The sequence below is a fragment of the Rousettus aegyptiacus genome, unplaced genomic scaffold (assembly GCF_014176215.1).
Source record: "Rousettus aegyptiacus isolate mRouAeg1 unplaced genomic scaffold, mRouAeg1.p scaffold_m13_p_8, whole genome shotgun sequence".
In the NCBI taxonomy this organism is placed as follows: domain Eukaryota; kingdom Metazoa; phylum Chordata; class Mammalia; order Chiroptera; family Pteropodidae; genus Rousettus; species Rousettus aegyptiacus.
The window spans coordinates 5,468,125-5,484,537 of NW_023416311.1; the positions used below are offsets into that span (position 1 = coordinate 5,468,125).

Here is a 16,413-nt window from a genome sequence, read left to right on the forward strand (position 1 = left end):
GGAGCCAGCCCTGGGCAGAGTTTGGGAGAAGAGAGGGGCCGGCGCATAGGGAGGGAGGTGGGGGGGGGGGAGGATGTGATTAGGGGGGGGGGGTAATGCGGTGCAGGCCGTCATGCAGTGCCTTGCAGGCTGCAGGGAGGCTGTGGACCAGAGGTAGATGGGATCATTCTGACCATTCAGAGAGGCCGGAAGTGCACTTGGGGCCGAGCATGGATGCCGTCAGGGTCTGGAGGGTGTGCATGAGTCACCTGGAAACAGAGCTCCTCCCCTGCTCAGACTCAGCGTCCAGAGACACTGGCCTCGGCCCTTCTCCCCTCCAGGGGAGGTGACTCTTCCTGGGGCCAGCCTCACTCTGAAAGAACTGCAGGGCTTCTGAGGGCTTTGCATTGGATGCTTCACTCACAGCCTGAGTTCCTTCCCAGCCAGGCCCCATCTCCGCTGATCCCTTCCACCCTGGTTTTGAAGAACTACCTTCTGGTAAAGGCCTAGAGGATTTGTAAAGGTGTTTTTGATAACACAGTGCAATGACAAAGGGACAAAGGGACGTAGATATCTCAAGAGAGCGGCCGCGGTGGTTGGGTGGTGAGCCTTGGAGGCGCAGATCTCGGTTAGCTTTTCCACTTTGCTGCATGCTGGCAGTTCTCGGGCAAGTCGGTTAAGCCTGCGAGCCTCAGTCTCCTCATCTGTAAAATGGGGACCTCCCAGGGCTGTTGGGAGGACTGTAGGGGAGAGCTGAGCACGGTTCCGAGCGCATAGTAGGTGCCCCGTGATTGTCAGCTGATGCTCTGGCACAGTGGTGGCAGTTTGCATTAGCTGGAGTTCGACTGAGCTTTGCTTTTTTGGAGGCACTGAGACCGAATCCAGCCCACGTCCTGTTCTTGTAAATAAAGTTTTATTGGAACACAGCCATGCCCATTCACTTCTGCGTCATCTGTGGCTGCTTTTGTGCTACTACAGCAGAGTTAAGAGGTCGTAACAGGCCATTTATGCCCCGCAAAACCTCTGATTGTTTATTGTCTGGCCCTTCATAGAAAAAGTTGGCTGACCCCGGCTTTAGGCGTATCAGTTAACTTCTCCCAGTCTCCCTTTTCTCTTTACTTCTGTTCTACCATAAAGACAAAATAAACGCAAAATTATTAATTTAAATTGAGTTACAACTTAAAATACATGTGAAAATGTGTATTTAATTTTTTTGTTCCCCTGGGAGAGTAAGGCAGATAAACACCCAGAAGTGAACACTGGGAAAACTTCACCCAAGGAAACCTGGGTGTGTTTCTTTCTGGTTCTTTCCTAGGCAGTATTAAGCACAGCCATGAATTCAATCATGTGCACACTTTTTTTTCTCACTTTTTTTTTTTTTCCACTCAGCATTACAAAAAAAAAAAATCACATTTCCACGTTATTTCCAAATATCCCTTCAAACGACCACTGATCCTCCATGGAGCTATTGAACGACATAACCGGAATCAAGCGCTGGATTTTTTAGGTCGTTTTGAATTTTATCCTTGACTAAATTTCGTGGGCAGAACTTTGTCTGCAGTTTCTCTGCCTGTTTCTTTGAGGTCGGGTCCCCAAGAAGTAGAATCACAAACGCCCAAGTGGTTCATGGCGTTGAACGCTCCTGATTTCAGGAGTTTGGTCTTGAGAAAGAATTTATGCTGCTGACCCAGGTACAAACTGATGGGACAGGACAGTTGTATCTCCCCACCCTGGCGCCGTGGTCATCAGCTTGGCTGCATGTGCACACCGCTATTAAATTAATAGTGTTCTTTAAAAGGAATCACTTGTAAAACTAAAATTTTCATTTTGAAATCATTTTAGATGGACACAAAAGTTACAAAGGTAGTGCCGAGCGTTCCCAGATCTCCCTCGAGTTTCCGTTTCCCTTGCCACAAACATGTGACATCACCGTGGTCCATTCATCGCAACCAGACAGCAGCATTGGGACTTGACAGTCCAACTGTAGGCTTTATTTAGGTTTCACTGGTTTTCTGTTCCATGATCCCCCGCAGTATATGACATTACAGTTAGTCCTCCTCTCTCCTCGGGCTCCTGTTGGCCGTGACAGTTTCTCAGTCTTCTCTCGTTGTCTATGACCTTGACGGTATTGAAGAGGACCGATCAGGGATTTAGTAGAATGAGCTCGATTTGCGTTTGTCTGATGACGTGCTTGTCCTTAGGCAGGGTTGTGTGTTTTGGAGAGGAATAGTACAGCGGTAAAGCGCCTTCTTCATCACATTTCAGGGGCACATGATAATCACTTGACGTCCACACGATATCAGCGTGAGCTGTCACTGGTGATGTCAACCTTCATTGCCCGGTTAAGGTCATGTCTGCCAGGGTTTTAACGTCAATTTTCTTCTGTGGCGTTATCCCAAGTAAAGATGGAATAACCTGCGAAAATGGTTACTTTACTGTTCAGGTGATACATTTTTCTTAACCATGTACCCCTGCTGTGGGACCTCTGTCCTCAAATGGTTCAAGAGTCTAATAGTCCAGCATCACCCCCAGAGACTTTGAACTCGGTGGCCTGGGGTGGAGCTGGGCATAGCCGTGTTTATATCTAGTGTCTCGGGTGTTCGCGAGGCAGCTGGGCCAACCAGCAAGCTGGCAGAGATAGACGCACCGTCTCAGGCCGTCTACACAGGGGACGCTGAAGGGGTGGCCGAACCTGAGCTGCACATGCCCGTCCGCTCTGGGGCGGAGAGAAGGCTTGGCAGGTGGGGCTCTAGGGGTGTCGGGGAGTAGAGGAAAGGAGTCGAAGGGCGGCAGGGTGGCGCCTCGCCTCTGGTGGCCCACAGCCCATGTCAGGGCTCAGAGGGGCAAGAAACACGATGTGGGGGAGGGTCGGAGGGCCCTGGAGGTCCTGACGCACATTTTGCAGTGAGAGCGTCTGGCTCATCCCCCAGATTGCTTTTCCCTCCTCCCCCGGTGCAGACCCTGTGTCAGAAGGACTTCTGAGGTTACCTGGTTGCTGCAGGGGTTGACGAAAGGCCCCCTGGTCTCGGCTCCTGGGAGCGAGCCCACGCTGGGACCGGGGTCCGCAGAGTGTTAGCCGACTTTCCTGGCTGAGGAAGTGAAGCGATGGTCAGTGGGAGCATTCGGGTCCCTTTCACTCCTAAGTGGTGCCATAGGCAGCTGCCCCCTCATCTCGGACCTTCCAATCCCGTCACCCTGAGGTGGCAATAACGCCCCATCAAATGATCTGGAGTATTTCTTTATTTCCTTGGCTGTTGTCTGTCTCCCTCTCTTGGAACATAAGCGCGTTGTGGATGCTCGTCACGGATGGGAACAGTCTCCCCATCCCCTGGCACGCTGTCCTGCACATAGCCAATGTGCAATGATTAGGCGTCAGCCATTCCGATAAGGGAAATGCCCAAACTAATCAACTTTTATCTGAAAGTGCATCCAGTCACCCCCGAACCACCAACAGCTTAGCTCTTGCTATTAAATTTTATTTTGGCCATTGCTAGAATCAGCCAAAGTGGCTGAGGATCTACAAGTTGATAGCAGGGTATAAGCTTTTAGAATTAATCAGTGGTCAAGATCGGCCAGGTCACTGCAGGTGATTATGCAGTCAAGAAATTGAAACTCGAATGAATGTAATTTTGGGGCATGCCTTTTATTTGGTCCGGCATATAGTTCATCCAGCATGAACAAATCAGAGGCTCTGGATGAGGGGCTGGTACGTGGAGGGGCCCAGGGTGAGAGAGAGCAGTGTGTTCGAGGAGTAGCTGTGTGTGCAAGGGGCTGGATTAAGAGAGGAGGAGGGCGGTGGGGGCCCGAAATCAGAAAGCAGCGGGCGGGGTCTTCTAGGTCCTGGGGAGGAGTTTGAACTTTAATCTTAAATGGACAGGAAAGCACTGGAAGGCTGCAGCCAGGGGTCAGCCAAAGGACCAGTGGGCCACACGCAGCCCTGTCTGTCTTTTTTTTTTTTTTGTAAATAAAGTTTTATTGGAACTTTATAACTATGCCCATTTGTGTACACATTTGCTTCCATGCTACAGAGCTGAGTATTTGGGACAGATGTGTGACCCACGAGGCCTATATTTTCTACCTGGCCCTTTACAGAAATGGTCTGCTGACTCCCGGCTTAAACCATGGAAATATATGCTTTATATTTTAATGGTAGTGTGAATATTGAAGATAATGATCTAAGCAGAATATATAAGCATCAGGAAAAGATGTTATAAAAGTAATGGCAGCAAACTTTTTTGTGTACCTGCCTTCATTCTAAATGTTATATGCATATTCTCCCATTTAATCCTTACAACAGTCATGTAAGTGCTTTTACTATAGGCATTTTATAGATGAGGAAACTGAGGCATGGAAGTTAATGACTTGCCCGAGGTCACACAGGCAACTGGCGGAGCAGGGATTTGAACTCAGGCAGTCAGGCCCTGAAGCCATTGCGCTAGTCCTCCCAGTGATGCTACAGGGGCAGGCGGTGTTGCTTATTCCTGGGGGAGCTGGAGGCAGCGTTCAGAATAGAGGCATTCTTCAACAGGGACTTTGCGGTGTGTGTAGGAGTTCGATAGCACCAACGCCAGACAACCTTGCCACCTGCAGGGTGGGACTCATCGAGGACCAGGGACTCAACAGCTCTGACATTCAGAGCCAGTTTGGCTTTGCTTCCAAGGACAGACCACAGGCTGAAATTGGAAATGGCGATCGACCCTGGGAGCCAGGACTGGCTACCTGATTTATAAAGTTAGGTAAAATGAAGATGCATTTGCAGATGGCAGCAAGGGCATTGACTCAAGCACAGGGCCCGCCTCAGCGTGGCCCCCGTGGGACCGCACAAGTCACGCACCCATGAAGCGGGCTCTGTTGGGAATGAGGGGTCGAGCAGCCATGGGGTAGCATCTTCCAGCCCTGGGGCTGGACTCATTCGAAGGACTTGGGGCAGAGGGATAGTTAATTGCAAGGCCAGGAGGCTGTACGTGGTCATGAGTCCAGGTCCTCCTGCAGGAAGAGGGAGCTGGGAACCAAGTCCCCTAAGAAACAGGATGGAGGTTTGTAGGGTGCTTACAACCAGGAAGGCATCTTCACCCTCAGAGTTCAGAGGTCAGAAAAGCAAAGATTAATGTTTCTGAAGCAACCCTGAGCACATCCATCTTCAGACGCCCATGAGCCTGGAGCCTGGGATGTTTTCTTTGGCAGAACCTCCCAGGACGATTTATTTTTATTAATAGAACTTGGAAACTGTTGAGCCAAGCAGCCCACATCAAGAGAAGCAGATTCCCAGAGTTCGTATCCCATTTCCCCTCCCCTGCAAGGTGGGAGGCCAGGGCCACTGTCATGGTCATGCCGATGCCTTTGTTGTAGAAGGGAGTGGGTGGGAGGGGCTGGAGGCAAAGGTGGAAAATGAGATCACACGGGAAAGGGGGAGTGGGCAGTAGTGGTCCAGCACGTGGTGATCTAGCGCATAGTAGTCCTTCAACAAACATCAATTCCTTTCCCCCTTCCCTTTCTCTGGCCCTTGCAAGCAAGTTCTTAGAGGATGGGGTCCTGCGTCACGGGACAGCTCATTAAAATGTAGGAGAGTCCTGATCACGTTGTAATCAGAGACCTGATTTTCCACTCTGACTGCACTCTGGCCTTGCTGTGTGACCTCAGGCAAGTCGCTTACCCACTCTGGGCCAGCGTTCCTCTTCTGTAATAACATGGAAGTTACACGCCCTACCGTCAGGATTCGGGAAAGGACGGTAAAGGAGAGGATGCATGTGAAATAACTGCAAAGTTCTATTCTCTCCTTAGAATTTAAATTTTTTTTTTTTTTTTTTTTTTTTTTTTTTAGTTTAAACTTAGTTTTACCCCTTGAGAAAATGGGGATAAGGCCTCCCCGGTTCCCATTTTGGAAGGTGCCTCCAAGGCCGGGTGGAATAATGTGGCCATTGGGCGTGAAGTCCAGTGGGAAGGAAGAGGACAGTGCTGACCCCGGTGTGAGACGTTTCTTTGTTCTTAGCGACCAGACACTTGTTCCTGGAATATGGGGCCTTTAGCATTGGGTCCAGCAATTAAAGGCACATGTTTCTTTCTTTCTGTCTTCCTTTTTTTTTTTTTTTTTAAACCATGAGCAAAGTTATTAATGGGCCCTTGGCGGAGCAAATTAATTTCTTTATTTCCTAATTAGGAAGAAGCGTAGGGACCACACCAGTACTGGTGGCACCGATTCAGCCTGGAGAACCTTGGGCCGACCTCAGGGCGGACAAATTCTTTTCCAGGCTTAAAAAAAAAAAAAAAATTATCTCTTGCATTTCAGAATACTCAGCGAGCTCAGAAAACGAGAGAGTCTAGCGAAGAAAGGACACGCCAAAAGCAAACAAACGAAATGAGGGGAGACGACGAGAAGGAAGGAGAGCTTAGGCTGAGGCCCTGTCTTTCCCTCTCATTGGGGATGGTGGGAGTCGGGGGCAAGGTCTGGAATTCTTGCATGAAACCGGCCCGCGACGACAATCTCTGGTGGCCACGACGACAGACAGTGGGCTCAAGAAGGTCATCTTGGTGAAAAATAGACCCTTATCCTAGGAGTACTACTGTCTTGATAAGACAGGCATTGCCCTGCTGATCAAAACCTGTCAGTCATTTACACTATAGCATAAATTACTTCAACCAGGTTCATCCTTTGCTACTCAACTGAGATCGGTAGCCACCTGACAATCTGAGTGCAGTTCTCCAGAGGGTAAAAGGAGAGGCTTATGTTCTTTCTGGAAAGCTGCCTCTTGCCTAATCTTTCCATCTCTAACGAAGCTACTGATACCTTTGAAAGTAGGTACTTTGCAGTAAAACCATTCCGAATGAAAAAACAGTGGCTACTTGTCATTGTACATTCGTTCAAACCCAGCAAGAGTGAACCCCGATGGCAACTACGGACTTTGAGTGATACCGGTGTGTGTGTCAGCGTAGGTTCATTGATGGTGACACACATACCACTCCGAGGTGGGGGTGGGGGAGATGTTGGTAATTGGAGGCTGTGCATGTGGGAGATGCAGGGGAATGTGGAAGTCTGTGAACTTTCCACTTCGTTATTCTGTGAACCTAAAACTGTGCTAACCTACAGGCTACTTAAAAGAAAAATCCAGGTAAACCTAAGTGTGGACCTAGGTAGGAAAACTCAGATTCTTCTCTCTCACTCTTTTTTATCCGAATCCTTTCTTACATCCTCTCAGGAGGAGTGCATTGAAATGCTGGACTAGGGTTTGAGGTCCAGCCTGTTCTCGACCCGGGGCGTGACCTGGGGCAAGTCACTTCCTCTCAGTTTCCCCATCTGACAAAAGGAACCGCAGAGCACTATGCAGCGCGATTGCTGGCGGGTCACTGTTCCCATGTCTTTCAGAGGCGAGTCCGGAGCCGGGAAAACGGAGAACACTAAGAAAGTCATCCAGTACCTGGCCGTGGTGGCCTCCTCCCACAAGGGCAAGAAGGACACGAGCATCACGGTGAGTGGCAGGTCCGGGTCGGCGGCCGCGCCTTAGTGGACAAGCCTCTGCGGAGGGGGCCAGGACTCAGCCTTGTGAGAATGCAGGCTCGTGTTAACGGCCCCCCTCCCCCACGGCAGCACGCGGAGGGGTCTTTTTCCACCTTGGGGATCCGTTTGGGTCTGGGCCATTTCTCACCTCAGCCGGGATCATCACCTGAGGGGTCCTGTTTCATGAAACGGGATGGGCCCCACCCCCATCACACTGAGGGGTCTTGCTTTACAATTAGGGCTTCTTGATAGTGGCACCATTGTCACCTGGACCAGATGATTCTCTGCTGCGGGGCCGTCCTGTGCACTGTAGGGTGTTGAGCAGCACCCCTGGCCTCCCCCCACTAGATGCTGGTAGCACCCTTCCCCGAGTTCTGACAACTATACATGTCTCCAGACATGGCCAAGAGTTCTCTGGGGGGTGCGGTCACCCTGATTAAGAACCATTGCTGTAAATGAAGCTCTGTGGACTCCCTAGAGTGCGGCACCCCGTCATTTCTGCACATGTCCTTCCGACTGGGGCCCCAGGGGATGGTAGTATTGGTGTCACTCAGTACGTAGGCTTCAGGCCGGTGCCCTTGACTGAGCATCTGCTAGCATGAAGTTCAGCAGTGAGTCCCAGAGATGCTGTCATTCCAGACACATGGGAAAGAGAGCGTCATCAAATAATCATACGAGGAACCCCACCGTGACATGTTTAGTTAGATCAAGGACTTGGAAGGAAAAGAAGAGCAGGCTTCTAGAATGATCCCTTCTTGGGCCCGTCCTCCATCTTGGGCCTGCCTCATCTGTCCCAGAGGAGGGGACAAGCAGTAGGGCTGGCCGAAGGGCTTGCTGGTGCCCCTGTCTGCAGGTCCGGGGCTGGGGAGGTGGCAGAATGGTGGCCCGAAGATAGGCTGGCTGTCACCAGTTCCTGCCATTCTGCGTCTTGCTTCCGGCACTCAGAGGTGACTGTGGAGCAGCCACAGAGACCAGCTCGTCTGGATGCCCTCAGAGACCTGGGGCGGGCACCAGCAGCGTTAGCCGTGGGAACCTTCCTCCCTCAAACGAATGCAGAAAACCCAAGGTCCTGTGTTTGCAAACTGTGGCCCGGTGCACAGGACATGAGGGCCCCAGAGCCGGTGCGCCAGTTACATGCTGCTGCCCACGGTCGTTCCTTTCCCTAGGACAGTAAAAATAAGGAACAGTGGTGGCCGATCTTTGTCAAGTGCCTACTGCGTACCAGACGCTTTTCCCATCCACAGGTAGTAATGCAGTTCAGACAGGTGCTCACCTGACAGGGTCTTAAATTTCCCGCCACATCCCGCAGCCACGGACACCTTTGAAATGTCTGGGTGTCTAAGAAATTGGAAGTAGGAGTGAGCAAAACAGAAAGAGACAGAGCCTAAGCGAAGTCGCCTCTGTCCCAGTTCTGGGGAAGGCTGGCCGTTGGGGGGGCTGAAGTCCTGTGTTCTCCAGACCCTGACATGTGTGTGATTGAAATAACACTGACGTCTGTTTTATACTGTATTGTTCAACCACAGCAAGGCCCATCTCTTGCCTACGTGAGTAACTGAGAGTGTTTTCCTGGTGTGTACGGGGAGCACGGAGTGGATTTAGATCTGCATGGTCCTGTCGCACCCCCTCGAGCCCCATAGCTAATGGTAGAATGGGCGAGGACCCCGAGTTTCACAACCCGAACCTACACATGAACCAAAATGCTGTCCTGCGGGTGTCTGGTGTCAGCACGGGGTGTGGGGGTGCGTTCAGCACCTGCCAGACTCTCATCGGAGTCCCCGGGGTCATCCTCCCGGCTCGAAATGAGTCTCCTCGCCTCCCCACCAACGTGTCCTAGAGACGCCTGTCCCGTCAGGTTGAGCGTTTTAGGACTGTCCGGCCCTAAAGCTTACTGCCGTGGCATGCCCCCCTCCCTCTCCCCTGCCGTCCACCCCGTCGTCCTCCCTCAGACCCTGCCCCCCGCGCACCGGTGTGTCTCTGTGCATGTGTGTGCAGTGTGTGTCTCTCTCTGCATGCCGGTCGCTTGACCTTGACCTCAGGCTCCAGAGACAGGAGTCTTGGGGTTCGCGATGCACTAGCTTCGGTGGCATGGTAAGGCCCCAGCTCTGCGGCACACACCCGGGCCCTGCTCGGACCTTTGCCTGTGTCAACTCTAACGCAGAGCTTGGCGGGCTGGCGTATGGGTTCCGGCCTGGAAGAGACCTTCGGGGTCCGAGCACGTACTAGGATCGCTGTCCATCTTAGTGAGGCCCCAGGCGGCAGTGTCATGGGCAGATCAGGAGGAGAATGGAGATTCTAGTCGAGATCCGCTTCTGGGCGACCTCACCTAAGTGACTTAACTTCTCTGGGTCACAGTCTCAGCACCCATAAAATGGGCAGTTTGGACCAGCTCCCCATGTAGAAAGCTCTTCTTGAGAAGGACCTTTTGGGCCCACCAGCCAGAATTCCCACTCTAGCAAAAGAAACTTTTTCAGGGGACGTCGGGACCCAAGTTCGTGGTGAGAGATGAGCTCTCCAGACTTCCCACTAGCCAAGGAGAGCCCACCGCTCTCCTCGAAGCGTCCACGAGCCCCAGTCACAGGGGATTCGAGTTGCAGCTGGATTTTCCCGGAGGTGACACTTTGGCCTCATCTTCTTTGGAAGCTGCAGAGGAAGAGGGCATATGAATAAATAAATACGAAATTAGATAGCAGCTTCCTGTTTTGTCCCTTTAGGGGCAGCTAGCAGCCCGGTGCCCTCCTGCCGTACAGAGGGGCAGGAAGAAAGAGCTGTGTGTTTCCTTTCCCCCCCATAGAACCTTCCCCAGGTTCTTTTAAGCCCTGAAGAAGGAAAAAAAAAAAAGGACAGGGACATCAGAACCCGCCACTTCCCAGGGAGGCCTGGAGCAAGGGCTTGGACAGGGAGGCCGGCCGGTCTGCAGCCGCCGAGGTTTCTGGTGCGAGGCAAAGAGCAGCTCGTTGCTTTCCCGGCATGACTTACCTCGTTGGCCCTTTCCTGCCACGATTAATCACGTGACCGCGTTTGTGCACAGGAGCCCCCTCAGAGGGGGCCCGTGGGCTGTGTACGGTCTCGGCTGCGTTTAACCCGATGAATGGAGCTCAGGCAGCCTGCTTGGAAGCTTTGCCCTGCAGTCGGTCAAACATATTTCCTGGTAGGTTTTGCACTTTCCCTACTTGTCTTCCGTGACAGGCTTCAGACAACTAGTCCTGAGAGAGGAAAGGCTGCCGCTAAAAACCATCAGGAGAAAGATCGCAGTGGTTTAGCTTGAGGATGGCTGCTCGTTGCACGTGACCAGCGGCAGGCCTGCCGTGCACAGTAGGGCAGGTTGCACACGGCTCCACTCCACAGAGCGCCGTTCACTGTGATGCAGACGACGTCCCCGGTGTGGTGCCACGTGACAGTTCTGCGTGGCAGTGATGCCGCGTAAATGAGCAGGCCCCGTCTAGGGCAACGAGGCCTTCCTGGGGATCAGAGAGCTCAGCCGGTTCCTTCTCTTCCCGAATCCTCAAGTAAACCTGGACGTTAACGTCGGGGCGTCTGAGGGGCAGGAGATAGGATGGAGAGAACCCGGGAGTTGAGTTTTGGGACCGCACCGGTCTCTAGGGCAGAGTTGTCAGGAGCTGGGTCTCTTTCCCCAATAACTAGATGCGAAATGAATTTTAGGGCGAGCTGGAAAAGCAGCTTCTACAAGCAAACCCGATTCTGGAGGCTTTTGGCAACGCCAAAACTGTCAAGAACGACAACTCCTCACGATTCGTAAGTAGCAAAGCCATGTGGGTTTTCCGGACAAGGCTCGGGTCCCTCCCAGGGTATCATCTCCTGCCTGAGAGCAGAGGGCGCGTTTGCAGGGGGGAGTCTGAGCTGGAGGGGATAGGGGCGTACGTCACATTCGTTCTGTGTTTTCTGTCCCTTCTTGGCTTTACCACCCTGTAAGGGCTCCTGCCTCTCATTCCTTCCTTCCTTCATCCAACAAATAGTCATTCAACAAATAGTCATTGAGAAGACTCTGCTGTGTACTGGGCACCCTGTTAGGCATTTGACATTCACAGTTGATTCCATGACTATTTCCGAGCACTTAGTAGGTGCCAGACACTGATATCCAATACTCATTCATTTATTCAGCAAAACGAGAAATTGAGCACCTACCGTGTGCCAGGTATACATATCCTTCAGGAAATATTTATGAAGCACCTACTGTGTGTAACCACTCTGGCAGGCATGTTTACACACACTGCTGTCTTATTTTTCTCCCTGTTTGCTCAGTTAATTTTTATTAAGCACCTCCTGTCTACCAGGCACTAAACTAGGCTCACAGGATTACGAGGAGCAATTCAGATGTGGTTCCAGCCTCCGGGAAGCTCGTGGTTTCATTGGGGAGCTGACGGCCAACGAGGCAGGAGATGGCACCCCCGCACGCATGCTTCCCCAGGCTCCGAGGGCCTCCCCTTTTTCACGGGGGCCTCATGAGACAGGAGAACCTTGAAAGTGGGTGGTGGATGGCATCTGGACAGAAATTACTTTGTGGCCCCGGTAGGAGAGTCAGAAAGGTGTCTGAGAGGGAATTCTGAGGAGAGCCTGGTCTGCGTTCCTGTGGCGAAGGGGGTCTCTGCTGATTTGTGGGAGCCCTTCCGAACTGTCGCTTATCAGGATGGGACCCTGTAGAAAACTCTTTGTGAAAACCTTGCTCTGCCCATTAGAGCTGCTCTGCTGAGCATCCCCATGTCACATGGTGGTCCATGGCCCTGCCACCCCAAGATCCCTTTTTATAACATAATTATGCAGTGACCCCTTTCCTTTCCCGAAATTAGAACCATAGATAATAACATCACTTCACTACATGCATCCGACGAAGACAAGTCAGCATCATACCCTAACTGTGAGATGAAGGAGAAATGAAAGAAAACCATTCATAACTAAAATGTGCGTGTTAGCAGATGAGCGCTCAGGGACACGGTAAATAGACACTCGTGTCTATATCCAGAATCGCTGGGACCCTGACAGCTACAAACACAAACTAATGCAGGGCGGTGTTCTGGGGACCGCTGCCACCGGACGGGATTTTCCAGGATGATGTCATGCTCTTGGGCAAGCTCTGAACCGAAGGACAGTTTGCCCTGGAGTCACCCGGCGGTGACATTCTTTTCTCTAAAACAAGGTTACAGAGCTAATCACAAGCAGGTTTCTCACTTCCCGTGAGCGTCAGGTAGGACATTTGAAAGTCACGGGGGATGCGGACAGGGCTTGGTGTCTGGGACTCTCTCGGCCATTGCAGGACGCCCACCAAGAGGAGCGGCCTCTGCCATCATGGGGCACCCCAGTCAGCCGCTCCCCGCACATTTCCAGAATCCTCCTGGGGAGCGTGCCGTCTCCGCTGAGAAGCACGGCACTCGCATGTCCCGACTCCGTGCAAAGTTTCTAGCACGTCACGAATGAGAGCGCATTCGAAAGTGAAGCCCTAAAAAATGCCCTCCGCTCGCCGACGCCCGTGCCTTCCGGGAGGGGGAGCGGGGGGTGGCACCCATTGGCCCTGCGATGCCTGTGCCCATCCTACTGTCTGACTTGCGTCAAGGCCCGAGCGAGCCTTGGGGGTTGTGTGAACTCCTCCCAGCATGCACTTCATCGCGGGGGTGGAGGCGGAAGGATGCTGTTCTTTGTCATTTGTTGACGAGGAACAGGGCCAATGCGGCCAGAGGCAGGACCTGGCGGCCCTTGGCTCTGTGGTTCAGCTGAGGCGGAGGGCTGGCCGATGGGCGTACCCTCTCTGACGAGTGATCTGGTGAGGCCCAGGGCCCAGGGCATGGTCAGGACCTGCCCGCGCAGCCTCCCCGCCCCAGCGCGGCTGATGCGGTCCCTTCTGACAGGCTGGCCTGCGAGACTCTGAATGCTCCCTGACATCAGCCTGGCCCCTTGCCTGCAGGAAGGGAGTGAAGGGCTGCGGCCGGGGACCCGCCCTTGACCTGTGCTTTCCTCTTGACAGGGCAAGTTCATCCGCATCAATTTCGATGTCACCGGTTACATCGTGGGAGCCAACATCGAGACGTGTATCCTTTGCTGAGCCCGGGCCACATGGCTGCCCCATAGCCAACCTCCTTCCCAGAGCCCGAGGGGGCCCGAGAAAGGCCCAGGAGCTGCCCCTCTCCCCCAGGCTCTTGGCCTCCCCAAACAAACCTCCCTTGGATCATCTCCCTTAATAGCAGGTGTTGCGCCGCGGCGGTTTCGTGTTTGAACCCCAAAAAGCCTGTGTTTGATTCTGGGTTGCCCTCTCCCTGAGTGGCCTTGGGCCACTTACAGCGGCGAAATGGAGATGATGATAATACCTGCTTCACAGAGGTATTGGGAGAACAAAGCGAATTAATTCCCATAATTATTTCACTTAGAACCATGCCAGGGACAGAGTCGGAGCTGGCTGAGTCTTGGCTGTGGTATGATCTTTACTCCAACCTTATCAAGACGGCCAAACCCAGGACCCCTTGTCCTCCTTAGGTAGCTGGCCTGTAACTAGCTCCAGCCCGCCGACAGGAAATTGGTGCAAAGAGAACTTTCCCACAGGAGCGGCCATGCGGCCAAGGATACGTAGAGCATCTCCTGAGACTCTGGATGGCGAGGCGGAGCTGAGTGAGAAACTTCTGGGCTCGGGAACCAAGTCTGGGGTTCCGTGACTGGTCCGCGTAGAAGCGTCCCAGGCGCCTCTCGGGCTCGGGGGCGCTGTACCTTCTCCCAGAGCCACTTGTGGAGCATTCGCTTGGCTCGGCAGGACCCAGGGGAGTGCCGCAGCGACGTCTCACTGCCCTGAATGAGAGGGTGGACCTTGCGGTGGCACAAGTCTGAGTCCAGGTCTCAGCTCTGCCACACTAGCAAGTCACCTAACCTTCCCGAGCCTCAGTTTTGCCGCCTGTAAAATGGGAACAATAACAGCGCCTACCTGAGGAGCCTGACCTCAGTGTGGTTAAACGGCATGACGTGCACCGCCCTTGCCTTGGTCCTCGGCCCAAAGCGAGCCTCCGCTACGTGGCTCTGAGGCCGCTGGCAGTTAACCTTTAGTTTAGAGCCCACGAGAGGCTAATTTATAATCTCATCGTTCCGCCTGGTACAACAGCCCAGCCGCCCACGTGCCGTCCCCCACCATGGTCTCCACACGCCCCTCGGCAGAATGACTCTCCTTAGATTAATTAGCAGGGCCTGTTTGCAGTCTCTCTTCCAAGACTAGTCGGCTGGGTCAAGGTCACTGTGCTAGCCATGGCTGGCACCCAGCTCCATGAAGCTCAGACCCTTGGCTAGGGTGTTTTGGCCATCACAGCCCCCTGGCTTTGCCCCTTCCTAACTGTGAGCTCTTGGAAAGTGATTTCCCCACCCCCACCCCCGAGCCTCAGTTTCCCTATATTGAAAATGTAAATAATATTCACACTCACTTCCTGGGATAGTTTATGAGGCTTAAGTGAGACCATGTGTGTCACACGCTTAGCACAAGGAAGACTAAGTCATAGAGAGGGTAATTCTTTATACTCCAATATCTAACAGCAGCTCACGCTACAGAAGAGGAGCTGGTGGTGGTTGTTGGGGGTCTTTCACCCTGGGGTCCTTGACTCCCATCTTTTTATGCTTTTCCCTCTGTTCCCCTCACTTTCCGCCAGCTGTACCCAGAGGTCTCATTTTGGATCCTGAGCCAGGACCGGAAGATCAATGCGTATGAGTCAGGTGTGACTGTCTTGACTCAGCCCCATCTCTAAGACTCCTTAGAACTCTCCAGAAAGCCTCACCCAGCTCCTGGCGATATCCCCTCCAGCAGCTGGTGTGATGGGGATTGGGGAGAAAGGTTGAGTTTCTACAAGGGAAACACCCATGGTATCTGCAGAATTCTTAACTCCTCCCAAACCAGATCTGCTAGAAAAGTCACGGGCAATTCGCCAAGCCAGGGACGAGAGGACGTTCCACATCTTTTACTATCTGATTGCCGGAGCCAAGGATAAGATGAAAAGTAAGTGACTAACCAGAACGAGTGTTGGGAGGTTTCGGCTCTCCCTTTCATCTTCATCCAGGCTTAGTCGACTGGCTATCAAAACAGAGTCTGAGATTCTCAGGGAAAGAACGGTATCTTTGGGTGCAGGTACATTCTTCCTCATCTCCTTTCAGTGGGTGAGTGTGGCTTTTGTTCAGTCCTTCTCATTTACCGAGCACCTGCTATGTGACATCGTGTCCCATTAGGTATTAGATAATTAACTAATCAAGTCCAATTCGATTGGAAGACATCGATTCAGTTCGACACGGTCGGTGTCTTCCAGGAAGGGAAACAGACAATTGCTCTACTGGCCAATTTATAAAACTTGCAAGTATATAAGACACTGTTTTATACGGAATTTGCAGGGAAAGTGGAACTAAGCACCGCATTATCTATGTTTAAGAGTGACTTCGAAGTGACCTTTACGTGGCAGGGGTCAACAAACTTCCTGTAGAGGACTGGATAGTAAATCTTTTAGGCTTTTGCAGGCCACATATTTCTGTCACTACTCAGTTCTGCCCTTGTACGTAACGCAAAAAGCAGCCATCGGCCATACACAAGCCAATGGGCATAGCTGAATTACAGTGCAATTTTATCGACAAAAATAGGCCGTGCGCCTTAGTTTGCTGACATCTGTTACAGGGAAAACATGTGTTCGTGGGAAAACAATATACCGTTAGGAAATGATATGTTCGACGTGTAGTAATCTAATTCTTAGAATATGTAAATCACCTAGCCGAGAAAAGGCGTGTACCAGTGAATAGATCTACATGGTATGCACTCCATGCTAGTAGTAATAAGCTTAAGTCTAAAACTTTAGGACAGCCTTACAAACTGCTTCCTCTCAGCTTTGTGGTCCAAGGTTAGTTGTTTTTTAAGAATGAGATGAACTTCAGTGTGCCACCACTAGGGGGAGGCAGCCTTCCTGATTCCATCCCGATGGTTGGCT

General features: G+C 52.2%; 1 protein-coding gene across 6 annotated transcripts in view; it reads left to right on the forward strand.

Annotated features, from left to right (window-relative positions):
- The window catches only part of MYH11 (myosin heavy chain 11), a 105,673-nt gene that overhangs the window by 47,939 nt on the left and 41,321 nt on the right, over positions 1-16,413 (forward strand). For 3 of the 6 annotated variants that reach the window (XM_036226202.1, XM_036226203.1, XM_036226205.1), the window contains 5 exons: positions 7,340-7,442; positions 8,995-9,015; positions 11,132-11,224; positions 13,446-13,509; positions 15,345-15,443. In XM_036226202.1, the coding sequence (XP_036082095.1) occupies positions 7,340-7,442; positions 8,995-9,015; positions 11,132-11,224; positions 13,446-13,509; positions 15,345-15,443 (380 nt within the window). The remainder of the gene's footprint in view (positions 1-7,339; positions 7,443-8,994; positions 9,016-11,131; positions 11,225-13,445; positions 13,510-15,344; positions 15,444-16,413) is intronic. The other 3 variants (XM_036226204.1, XM_036226206.1, XM_036226201.1) reach the window with 1 other exon arrangement.